At 42.3% G+C, this 13,603-nt stretch overlaps 1 protein-coding gene across 1 annotated transcript in view; it reads right to left on the bottom strand.

The window, feature by feature from the left end:
- cdh13 (cadherin 13, H-cadherin (heart)) overlaps window positions 1-13,603 on the bottom strand; it is a 434,001-nt gene that overhangs the window by 206,592 nt on the left and 213,806 nt on the right. Inside the window, exon 7 of the mRNA XM_078257870.1 lies at window positions 8,980-9,124. Within this exon, the coding sequence (XP_078113996.1) occupies window positions 8,980-9,124 (145 nt within the window). The remainder of the gene's footprint in view (window positions 1-8,979; window positions 9,125-13,603) is intronic.

Here is a 13,603-nt window from a genome sequence, read left to right as displayed (position 1 = left end):
AGGGTCTTTTTGTGAATGTACCTGGGTCAAACTTTCATTTAAAAGCATAATTAGGACGGAAGTGCCACTTTTAAGATTTACCGTATATTCGTTTGTGGTCAAATGGCCTTTTGAATGGGAGTGCTAGGGGCACTACTATGATAGCATCAAAATCACTATTTTTAAAACACTAAGAAGGCTCGACACAACATGAGACTTTGCTCCAAGTATCACCAGGGGCTCTACACATGAACTCCAGCATTGAGAACACTTTGTGTACACAGCGTTTACTAAAAAGAAAGGTTTTGAACAACTGACTTTAGCAGTTGGTTTTTCTACTCGCTGCCCTCTTGCCAGTCAAAAAGTGTCGATCTCCGAATGCGAATAAACGCATCTATTGATTTTAGTATTGTTTTTATATGAGGCTCCTTTTTTCAACTACAAGGTCAATACTGTTTTTCACTAACGACAAAACAACAAATTAACCGCGCATTTATATGAAACTAAGCTTTAGGAGCTTTCCATCTTTACTCTCCTCCCTGTTACGTTGCATTTGGAGATCGACACTTTTTGACTGGCAAGATGGAGGCGAGCAGAAAAACCAACAGCTAAAGTCAGTTGTTCAAAACCTCTCTTTGATGCGATCATAGTAGTGCCCCTAGCACTCCCATTCAAAAGGCCATTTGAGCGAAAACAAAAATACGGTAAATCTTAAAAGAGGCACTTCCATCCTAAATATGCTTTTAAACGAAAGTTTGACTCGGGTACATTCACAAAAAGACCCTAGGCTGCATTTTGGCGAGAGTTACGCTTTAAGGTTAGTTTGCAATTTTCAAAATCAGCGCTGCCCAGTTTGACAGTTTGATCGAAGTTATTCACATTGCGTTGAAGACGTCTCGGCTCTGATTTTTTAGTTTTCCTTCAGGCCTGCTGGAATCCTGCAGATGCCATTAGGAAAAATAAGAAATTAAAAAAAGAAAAATATACACAATAAAAAAATATAGAATAAGACTTGGTTATTCACAGAGGCAGTGTGAGGGGGGTAAATAATGCATTTCCAACAAAAGACCGATATCATTCCCAACACAAGTCACCAATACAATCCAAACTTGGTTTAAAAAAGTTATGATGCAGTCCAAACCAGACAACCCTGGGTGAAATGGGGGCAAAAGCAAGTCAGTCAATATCAGCAGTTATAAAAAAAAAAAAAGTTGGTAGACAGGGCAAAGATGGAGAGAATAGCCAAACAGCAAATATGGGGGAGTAGGATGGTGTGTACACAAGGCTCAAGGGAATGCAGGGCATGAAGGGAAAAGAGAATAAGAGAGATAAAGAGGAATAGAGAGAAGAGAAGAAAACAAAGAGTGGAGAAGTAAACAGAGAGGAAGGAGAGGGCTTGCCAGGAGACTCAGGCTTTTGCTGCATTTGTTATCAGTTTGCACAGAAATGTCAGCACACTGTGACATTCTCCCCTACAGCTTCCCTGCTGCCCAACCACTACTGTGTAACACACACAGACACACACATTGTTGAAGAGCGCAGACTGACTAAAAATTAACACATGCAAAATACACAACATATGCACATACATAAAAGTATATCATAAGGTATCTTCATTTATACACAAACATTTGTTACTGGGTTGTGAAGAGCTTTTTCAGAATTGTTGCTAAAGGTTGAAAGTTTCATAGCATAAACAAAAGTAAATTTTTTTAGCATTGCCCAAAAAAAACAAAGGATAAAATGACTCTCTACAAACATGTATTTTCATGACGTGCAGTTCACAATTTTAACTGTGAACAACACAGTGAGTTTACTCTTTAATTAGTTCAATTTGTCAATGAATGCTGAAATTAAAAACTCAACCAAGTTCACATACACACAGAAATAATAATATCCAATGATACATTTTGTCGTGGTAAAGGGCAAGTCCAAAGATGAACATTTCATTTTGCTGACCTCTTAGACCTTTGAGATGAGGACATCCACAGACTACAACATTAGCTGCAAAGAAATCTTTTTTCCACATGGATTTATCAACGTGACTTTCTTTTCCCTGGGAGAGCAGTGGAGGAGGAGCGCTTGTTTTTCTCTGCTGTGCAGACCTGCAGGTGGTCTCACTCTTCTGGGTAATGCTCTTATGGCTCCACCTGTCTTTAGCGGTGTTAAAAATATGCACTCAATTCCTTTTATGTTATGTAACAAAGCCAAGTTACGAAATGTGCCTATACTGTATTTTTGAAACATTGCTTCTTAAAGATATGGGCCATGTTCCATATTGTACGTAAGGTGCGTATAGGCTTGGACAACAAGTTCCTTCCCGAGACCATTTGCAGAGCCAGCGTCCGTTCAGTCCAGAGTTTAGCGCCGCCTGTGATGATTGTGATTGGTTTAAAGAAATGCAAACAACCTTACTCCGCAGCGCTGTGGTGTTAAGGTGTGGCAATGCGAGACTACCAGAAATCTGACTCCCTTATAAAGTGTGAATAGTAGAGCTGTAACAGCTCCAAATGCTGCTGTACAATTAACTGTCTCAGAAATAATTGCGGTTAACAATATAATTGTCTCTTTCAGTAAAATTTTAAAATATGTAATTATGTATTACTTTTTTAAACAAATTAAAGTTTTGAATGAATTCCAGGACACATCTTTTGGTTATATCACTGTAATGTGACCCAGATAATGTAATAACACAAATGCAGAGCCTATATCCTAAATTAGTTTTCTAACTATATCCCACTTGTCATTTTTGTTGCTATGAACGTGTATACAACAGTATAACAAGTAACAATTGAAATAATAATAAAATATATATGGTCTGACCAATAATCATTTATATAATTACAATTTGGCATATCTAAACCAAATCAACAATTACCAGTCACACGCCTTAAGTCCTGAGCTAATGTTAGCAATTAATTGCGGTTAAACAAAAGAAACCGCAATTATGTAAAATCATTGACAATTAGACAATTATGCAATAATTGTTACAGGCCTAGTGAATAGGCAACTTTACGAGACTCCTTCTTGCTACCACTCCCATTTTCTCGTTGCTGAAAAGGCCAGTGAGAAATGTTGGTACATGTTATTGTACAAGTACTAATTAAAGCTTTGGTGCGTAACTTGTTGATATTAATGAACGTCCGTTACATTCAAGCCGTTGCCAAATAAGTTGCTACAAAGCTAATTAAGACTATCAGCTCCACACAACTCTCTCTGGATTTCTCAGTATGGCTATGTTCGGTCGATGAGTCGAATCTCAGGTTGAAGAGGAACAATGCAGTTCCGTCCTGGTCGTGGAACAACGGACCAGATCTTTACTCTCGCAAGGATCCTGGAGGGAGCCTGGGAGTATGCCCAACCAGTCTACATGTGTTTTGTGGATCTGGAGAAGGCGTATGACCGGGGTGCCCCGGGAGATACTGTGGGAGGTGCTGCAGGGAGTACAGGGTGAGGGTCCCTTCTCAGGGCCATCCAATCTCTGTACGACCAAAGCGAGAGCTGTGTCGGGTTCTCGGCAGTAAGTCGGACTTCGTTTCAGGTGAGAGTTGGCCTCCGCCAGGGCATGCGCTGTCACCAATCCTGTTTGTAGTATTTATGGACAGGATGTCGGCGTAGTCGGGGTGGAGAGGGTTGCAGTTCGGTGGGCTGGGGGATCTCATCGCTGCTTTTTGCAGATGATGTGGTCCTGATGGCATCATCGGCCTGTGACCTTCAGCACTCACTGGATCGGTTCGCAGCCGAGTGTGAAGCGGCTGGGATGAGGATCAGCACCTCTAAATCGGAGGCCATGGTTCTCAGCAGGAAACCGATGGAGTGCCTTCTCCAGGTAGGGAATGAGTCCTTACCCCAAGTGAAGGAGTTCAAGTACCTTGGGGTCTTGTTCGCGAGTGAGGGGACAATGGAGCGGGAGATTGGTCGGAGAATCGGCACGGCAGGTGCGGTATTACATTCAATTTATCGCACCGTTGTGACGAAAAAAGAGAGCTGAGCCAGAAGGCAAAGCTCTCAATCTACCGGTCAGTTTTTGTTCCTACCCTCACCTATGGTCATGAAGGCTGGGTCATGACCGAAAGAACAAGATCCAGGGTACAAGCGGCGAAATGGGTTTCCTCAGGAGGGTAGCTGGCGTCTCCCCTTAGAGATAGGGTGAGAAGCTCAGTTATCCGTGAGGAGCTCGGAGTAGAGCCGCTGCTCCTTTGCGTCGAAAGGAGCCAGTTGAGGTGGTTCGGGCATCTGGTAAGGATGCCCCCTGAGCGCCTCCCTAGGGAGGTGTTCCAGGCACGTCCAGCTGGGAGGAGGCCTCGGGGGAGACCCAGGACTAGGTGGAGGGATTATATCTCTAACCTGGCCTGGGAACGCCTCGGGATCCCCCAGTCGGAGCTGGTTAATGTGGCCCGGGAAAGGGAAGTTTGGGGTCCCCTGCTGGAGCTGCTACCCCCGCGACCCGACCCCGGATAAGCGGATGAAGATGGATGGATGGATGGATGGCTATGTTCAGAAGATTGTGATGTCCAGTGACTTTCCCGCGCAATTAATCCTCCCTGTGTCCTCTTTGGCCACTAACAATTGCGTGGAGAAGGGGGGGTGGGGGGGGGGGTGTGTCATGGAAGGCTTGTATCATGTGGACGCACCGACAGTTTTGTTGTCACTACTTAGAATTCCTCATGGGGGTTACAGAAACTACGCACTATGGATTTAAAGGTTATTGATGTCATGACTGACTACAACAATCAATGGAGATGTTTCTGACTACTTTCTATGCCTAGGGACTGACATGTTGTTAAATGTGATTTGAATGATTGACAGACAGTCACATCACTGAGGCTGAACTGACTGGCTAAGTAGACTATTGCACTGATTTACAGGCATGCAAGAAACACAGTCTTCACAGCTGCATCCTTCATCTTATCTCTGAGCTCCATCAGATTTGGCATCCAGGGCAACTAAAGTACCACGAAACTGTCAGATCACACCATACAGAAAATAAAATCCAACTTCAGTTCATTTTGTTTTCACTCACTTTGGTTTATTCAACCAGGCTATAATCCACTCAAATAGCATTTTACAGGAAGCTCAGGGTTATAGAAAGCTTTTACTGAGTATCTTTGAGATATTAAAAATAAAGAACGGAGCATCAAATGACTGCAAATCAAACCAAATTCAATTCTATCACGTCAAGCGAGAAGGTCTCTGGCGGATCTAACCCAGTAATGTAAAATGAGTCATTTAAAAAATGTATAGGTGCTGAGCTTGCAGAAGTCAGAGTTAACTTGTCTACTAAAGAGAGTCAGGGCTAAAAAGTACTATGATGATTCAGGTATTTCGTGAGACCGGGCCCTCACTGGGGCCAAACCAAGAAGAGATTTTCCTGCAGGGGATTTGTCATTTTTTTCTAATTCACTCCCTGGGCTCATTTTCTGTAAGCATGTAAGGTTGCATGTACAGTACGAGTGTGCAGGCAAGCCAAAACATAGACAATAACAGTCAAAGTGCTAACACACTCTGTAGAAATCAGTGTGTATCAGGAGAATATTGTGGAATCAAGAATCCACACTATCAAAAACCATGCATGGAAGCATGGAATAAATCACTTTATTTTTGTTTTTCCGTGACAATTGGATTCTATCATTTAATCCCTGTTAGTGCAGGATCAAAACATCAAAATGCCCTTTTTGGTCTGACTGCATTATTGTACCGAGGTTCAACTGTGGTAGTGTAATTATTAGCTTACTATTTGGTCTGCATAATCCAGCGATGACATGTTGTTGCTTATTAGGCATACCACCAAATGAGCAATGTCTGTATTAGTAATTCATAACGCAAGTTCAGCATGACGTTGACAACCACTCACATTGTCTCTATGGGAAGCTGTCTGTGTGTGAGAGTATAGGTCTATGTGTCTTTCCTTTGACTGATCCCTCTTATCTGTGAAGCTCAGTCGGTGATTACGGCTTTTGTCTGATTGCTTTCTGTGCTAATGATGTGAGAACAAACATGGTGAGAACCACGATGGAATCGGCAGTGCAAAGCTTTTGATTTTACCCTCTCTTTTTACTGTCTGTGCTTTCTACTTCTATCCACGTGACTGGGACCTACGCACGTTCAACAAACTTATTTCTCCAAACAATCTGTGCACTCTGACATGTTTGCCCTTAAGACACTTGACAGGTAGTCATCAGGGGCTCTTTTATCCCCCACTGAATCAGTGAAACACAGTTCAAAATGAACAGCAGGAGCACACAGGGTGAAGCGACGGGTTTTTGCTTATTTCGTTATCATCAGCGCCATGTGGTGCAACTATAGGAAAGCATTCAGCAATAAGAGCCAAACAGAACCTGGCAGTGAACAGCAGCAGATGTGATCGCCTCCACCATTCTCACCCAAGCGTCATGTCATGATATACAACCTGACAGTCATTCACACCACAGCTGTACGTAGATAGAAATTCTCTTAACTTTCTTAATTTTTCTTGCATTAAAAGACTGAAAGACACACGCATGGACACACAATCAGCTTGTATAAGATGAGCAAAGTAGAACTTTCCTGAAATAGAAACGCTGTACGTTGAGACAGCATGTATTTATATTTCAGCACAGCGAGGGCACGACTGTCACCGTAATAGCGACAGTGATAGCAGTGACAACCGCTCAGAGAGCCAAAACAGAAGCTACTGTGACAAAAGCATCTAATAGAACATTAAAATTGACAGTCAAAGCCAGCGGTGAAGAGTCTTCTCAAAGGCTCTGCCAGCCATGCTTCAAAATGATTCATTTTGAAACACTTGACCATGGGATGGGAGAAAAGGCAGTGCAGTCTCCTACTATAGTCCATAAAATAACATTTGGTCTCTACATATCGTTCATCAGAATCAGAAAGCTGTACAAAGAAACTCTCTACAATTGATTGGGCGGCTGTGGCTCAGGTGGTAGAGTGGTTCGATCCTTGGCCCTGCAGTCCTATGTCGAAGTGTCCTTGGGCAAGACACTGGAGCCCGAATTGCTCCCGATGCTGCGCCATCGGTGTGTGAATGTTTATCTGATGAGCAGGTGGCACCTTGTATGGCAGCCTCGGCCACCAGTGTGTGAAGGATGAATGGTTCTTGTACTATGTAAAAAGGCGCTTTGAGTTATCGTTAAAACTATAAAAACCCTATGTAAATATAAATACAGTCCATTTGATATTATGTCATCCAACTTCTCTAAATGTCATATAAAATCTTATTTAGCTGTTTCAGACATAGAGGATCATGTACCACACAAAAATCCATCTGGTCAGGATGCCTTGGTTTGTGAACTACCAGAGAACCGAACCAATCAGTGCCCGGTGAAGAGCTATGGCAGCTACGGCTGTGGTTTAGGTGTGTGTGACGGCCACGACTGTTCGTTCAAAACTGTTCAAAACAAGAATGGTGGATGTGATAGACAGATGGTTCATCCAATCACCTGCCAGGTTTTTTGGGGTTTTTTTAAGTGCCTCTTCCCTTTCCCAAGCAGTTTCCAATGGTGGCTTCTCAGTTGGTTCTGTGATAACAAACCATGTGCAGTCAGGTTATGTAAAACAATATTTAAAGGTAATATTAGTAATAAGGTAAGATCTGCGATCACACTGTCAATTGTTGAACTAATATCTACTGGATTTCAAGATTCCTGTCTGACTCATTGTGATATCATCAGGTTAGAGTTCATCTGAACACACACAGGAAGATACATGCCTGTACAACAGGCTCAAACAAGCCCCTCAAATGGTAAACAACATCAGATTCTCTTAATTTATTCCACCAAGTGCTAGTGGCACACTATTTCAAGTCGTTGGCGCAGCAGAGAGGGGAAAGGTGAACAGGGTGTAATAGGTGTGATATGAGGGTATTTAGAGCTACTGCACTTTGAGCATAGCATCTTGGAAGTATTCGGATGTCGTAAGATATGTGAAAAATGAGACAATCTCAGTAAAACAAATGTTGCTTTCAGCCCCCTCATGGCAGCGCTCCTACAAAGGATATATTGCTGTCTATCACACTGCTACAGTGTATTTTCTGATACCACTGGGGAAATGCCAAAGTCAGACATGTTCAAATTTCACAAAGTTGCTTTGACTCACACAGACCTAACATTGCTATACCTATTAGAGTGCGGATCGGGCCGCATTTTTCTGTCCGAGCCCGGCCCGCGTCCGACAGAGCAGTAAGCCGAACCCGACCCGAGCCCGACAGGCATTAAGATATTTGTGTCCGAGCCCGACACAGTTAAAATCTAATTTGTTTCTCGTACTAATGACACATATACGTTTGTTTGTGTGGAAAGCTTTTATTAAGCAACTGTAGGAAGGCATTCGGAAATGTCAACAGATGAGCGCATCAGTGCACACGGGGCAACAAGCGCACGTTAACACAGGCGCACATTGTCACAGCTACATGAACAAATTTCCGCACGCAGGAAGACGGATGTTAGGGTAATATTTTACATTTATTTTAATCACAAAAACGAACAGTTGCATCAAGTGAAACAGGCCCATTGGCTACCTACATAAGAAGCTGTTTTAAATTTAAAATGTTCAATGCCTTATCGTGCTGACCCGAACCCGAACCCGAACCCGAACATCATTTCTAAATATCTGTCCGAAACCGGCCCGGCCCGTCGGGTCCCGTCGAGTCCCGTCGGGCTCGGGTCGGGTATCCATCCTCTAATACCTATTGAAGATAAATTCCGAACAAATTGGAAAATTGTTACATGTTTCTTAAGTTTACATTTATTTTACACATATTACATTTTTGATCACCTGTGATGTTTTACTGTAAATAAAGCTTAGTTTGTTTGTTTATTATCAAGGCATGTGCATTTGACTCCATCGCCATGACAACACATACAAACCACATTTAAGATCCTAAGAGCAGAGACATTCCAAGTGTAACAATCACAGTGTGTGTGATATTGCTGTCCAACTAAATCCAATGAAAGCCCAGTTCTCTCCAGAGTCCTTAGATATAACAGTGTCACCTACCTGTAGGGGATCCCTCGAGCACCTCTCCTGTGTAGCGCGTCTCTTTGAAGATGGGCCGGTTGTCATTTTGGTCGATGACAGTGATCACTAGTAGGGCCGGTCCCTCAACAAGGTTCCCAGCGAAGTCTGTAGTTGAAACTTCCAGCTGTGTGGATGAAAAGATAAAGACGTTTATTTTTCTGCAATGAAGTTTGTGTTCTGGGTGTAACTCTTATCTTTCAAAAATTGTAGTTGACTGGTTGTGCTGTTCTGCAGCCTTGTACAAAAACATCCCACCAGCCTTCTAATGAAAATACAGCCACACTTAGAAAAACTGATTGAACGTCCCCTACAAACATCACTGCAGTTTACTGTACCTCCCTCTACAAATGACAATGATGCATAATACTGTAGCTGCATTTTCAACATTTGTCTTAAGACAAATAACATGGCCCTGGATTACAATAATTAAATTATGTGTTCCTTAATAGCTATCAAGCATATTGTACATTAACATTTGCTCGCCAGCCGAGTGATTACTACAGATACTACTACTACTTGCTGCATGTTATTTCCCTATGTCCTGCCTCCCTCCACTGTCACTATCAAATAAAAGGCATAACATGCCAAAAAAATTATCTTTAAAAAACAATCACTCAAACTCAAACATCCACGCAACAGAAATGAATGTGTTTGTGAGTATCTGGTGGGAACGCTTCACTACATTTGGTTATATTCTCTGACAATTTCTTACTTCACCTGAAACTTGAATAAATTGTGTCCTTGCATATGTATGACTCTCTAGATTCCTTTACAGCACTTAAAGATATACAGATCAAACCTTTCAGCCTTTCAGTACAGTTATTCATCTCCTCCTCTCCTCCTCTTTCACCTTGTCTGCTCCTCCACCATCCTCCATCAGCCCACATCTCATATTTATGCATTCAGCTTCTCCCTACTCTGCAGTTTTGCTAGTCATCCCCGCCCCCGCGTCTTTTAATCCAGAGTGGGAAAACCCACTAGCCTATGGTCAGCCTACTTAAATATTAAATACTACAAAAGTCTAGCCTACTAAATACATACCTAAGATAACGATGCAACTAAAGTGTACAGGGATAAGATATGCTCTGCATCAACTGACTCTAACCAACTGCATTGTTGTTCAGTTGTTATGTATAATAATAATAACTCTGGTCTGGGGTTCAATATAACTTCAACACACACCTCTCTTTTGCACTCCTATTTATTGTTGATAAGCTCCACTTGCTCTCGACTAGCAGCTGGTCAGATGTCAAAACAGGGCATTCACGATGCACAAGAATAGCGCTTTCCTGACTAATGCAGGGAGCATTGGAGACACATTTGCTCGTAAATACGAGCAAAGATCCGAATTGACAGAACACATGTAGCCTTATTAAAAGTAGCCTACCGCTGTCAAATTAATTGGGACGGCTTAGTGTGATTACCATAAAAAACGACGGTTGAGACGACTGGTTGGCTTTATCTTGTTTATTAAGAAAGGTTTTCTCAGCGGCGGTTTCTTTTGTTTACTTTCATTATACAAATGAATGTCTTAGAAAGAATGTGGTATTGATTTTGAAGTGCTATATCTAGCACATTTGGGTACAATGAATTAATGGAGGCTACAGACTGGAAAAAAATACCCACAGTGTGCATACAAAACTGCACTTCAGAATGCAAATGGACGCATAATAGCCTGCATGTTGCCTGTACTGATTGGGATCACTTTTGATATGAACGAAGCATGTATGCTACTATTAATCCCATCTGCAGATGGGGCTGTGCACTCTATGAAGTCAGCGATCTGTATCCTATGGAGGTACCATACATAATGGCATTACCTCCAGTCCAATCTTAATCTGTGGCTAAAGAGATCACTTCACTTCCTTTATTAGCACTGGAGCAGGGCTGGAGAGATTCATCAGAGAAAGAGAGAGTGAGCCAGAGAGGTTTGCTCCTTTATCTGTTGGATCACATTACCCAGCCTTCCCTCTTCCTATCAGTAATGCATGACATCATGCAACCTCTCTATCACACGGGTCATCCCACTTCTCCGCCTCTATCTAGCTCCTCTGTCTTCCTCTTCCTTTGTCCTCCTATCTGTCTGTCACCATTGAAGCGGGAGCATATAGCGTAAAGGCAGTAATGGCACACATGCAGCTGAACTAAGTGTTTTAGGTGTAAGGGGCCTAATGGTTTCATACATCATCTTATCCTCAGCTACCTCTCTCTGCCTTGAGAATGTAGCATGGGAGGCTCTTCATGAGAGGGACCATTTGCCCCTCTGTCTCCATCCTGCAGAACTGCTGACTCTCAACTAATGGTGTTCTCAACCCAACATGTACTTTCATCCTATCCACTGATCCGCTCGCACACACAGGCTCACACACACACTAAGAGGCATACTAAATTATAAGGCTGAAACAAGCGTGCAGGGATCTGCAATGCAAAAGAACTACAGTCCTGTGCCAACAAGCATACTGTATATGACTTCAGTTACTCACATAGACGCAAACACGCATTAGCACATGCATGACGTCTAGCCTTTCTTCTCACCATGTCTGAGCTGTAATGAGAACGTTAGCTGCGAGGTGCCTAGCATCACTTCATTTGAATGGGCGATCACACCAACAACACTGCGATAACCTGTTTGGCAGGCAGAGGGAATACATAATCACACACACGTCATCTCACAGCAAAGGAAAACGCTGTGATCTTTCAAACAAAGCCAGCCATGAACAGCTTTTGATTTGTATGACTTTCCTTGAGAATTCTTGCACATGACATGCAAATATCTTAGCTGCGCGCCGATTCCATACTGCATTCATAGCACATGTTCTAACCAGGGGGTTGGGTATGCAGTGCATTCGCGAAGAAAGAAGACAATGTGAAATAATTTAGTATGCTCAACGATATTAGTATGCAGAGTACAGGAAAGTAGGTAGAGTATTGTTGATGGAAGCTATGTGATGCACAGGGGAAAGTTTAAAGGGACTTACAGCTACTAAATTGAACATGGTTGTTAGACAGCTTCAGGAAGTTCTCAGAAATAATACGAAATTGAACATTAAAAAAAGAAAAGGAAATGCTCTTTGTTAAGTTTAATAGAGTTGCATTTCAATTCCAATGAGTGATATCCTCAATACTCCTCAACACAGAATCATGGGAGTCTCCCGGATAATGTAACAATGTGTTAGGTTTGAGTCATGATGACCATCTGTTTTGAAATCATGTTTTGCCATCAGTTTGGTATGGTGGATGGCTCTAAATACCACACTACCCACAAGCCTCGGCACTCATTGCTATGGAGAAAAAGCCAGTCCGAGGCGCGAATCAGAGCTGTAGCGAATCAGAGCTGTAGCGAATGCGAAACGCTTCATCATTAGACTGGGATTTCGCCCTGCAGCTCAGGCTGGAAACCTGTACATTTATCTATCCTGCTTCCGTTACAAATCTGTGGGGACCAATCACAAACTGGCTTATCCACCTGGCGCGCTATTGGCGGGTTTAACACGATGACGACAGAGAAGCGACCAAGCAGCTTTTTGTTTATATTCAACATGGTGGCTACCGAAGCGCAGCAACCCATTGATGCTGCTGTCGCTGCTGTTTTAAAAGATTTCAAAGGTAAGTTTGCTCTGAAAATGGAACAGAATCTTGCCCTAGAACAATTCCTACAAAAGAAGGAAGCCTAATTAACCAGCTAGCCCCTCTGGTGGTCAAAAGAATGGAGCTCAGCTCAAACCCCGTTGTTGCAAAGTACGTCACCCGGATCGTTGGTCTGATTGGTTGAAGGACTATCCAATTGCGTACAGAGTCATGCAGTGCAGTAGAAAATACAGAGCAGACTCCCCAGACGAATGTTCAATCTTAAAAGATTGAACATTGCTGTTGGGAACAAAACTCGGCATCATTGTTGCCAGAATCACAAAAAAACTGATGCAGAATCTGAAAGTGAATTGACTGAAGCTGCAGGTTGTAACATTGGTTTTCTAAAATGTGCAATTTTTAGCTACTGCCCATCATTATTGTGACATGTAACAATATTGTCTGCTCTGTGGTCGTTTCTTGCCTAAATGCACCTCGGGGAGTCATAATTACCTTCTCTACCCAGGTTTTGTTTTGACTTTTCACCAAAGAACCAGATATTTTTTAACATGGTTGCCCACTGATGATTCAACCAGGAGGGTTTTGTGCACATTCGAGCCATGGGGGGTATTTCGATTGCGAGTTACATAACATTGTCTTCGTAGGAAATAAATGTGACATTTACAGATGGAACCACGAAAATATCTCCTCCACTAACTGCAAAAATAGTATACTTTAAAGATACATAGCATGCTGTATGTGATGCCAAATTGGGACAGAGCTCTTTTTTCCTCTATATCTGCTTCCTTCCTGCATTACTTTTTACTGACTAACCAAATATTTAAAAAGTATATACTTTTAAGATTTGACTTACAGTAGCTCAGTGTTTTGATGTAACTCAGCCAAAAGCACGGAGAAGCAATTTTGCCTGAAGTATATGTACATGGTAAAAAATTGCATCATCATTTTTATAACTAATCTTTTACAAAGAACATTTTTCTTACCCTGCAGGCTTCATGTGAAAGACTGAGTCTGA

This window comes from Sander vitreus, chromosome 8 (assembly GCF_031162955.1).
Source record: "Sander vitreus isolate 19-12246 chromosome 8, sanVit1, whole genome shotgun sequence".
Lineage (NCBI taxonomy): Eukaryota > Metazoa > Chordata > Actinopteri > Perciformes > Percidae > Sander > Sander vitreus.
Note: the sequence above shows the minus strand (reverse complement) of the source record. Positions and strands in the feature narration are given on the sequence as shown.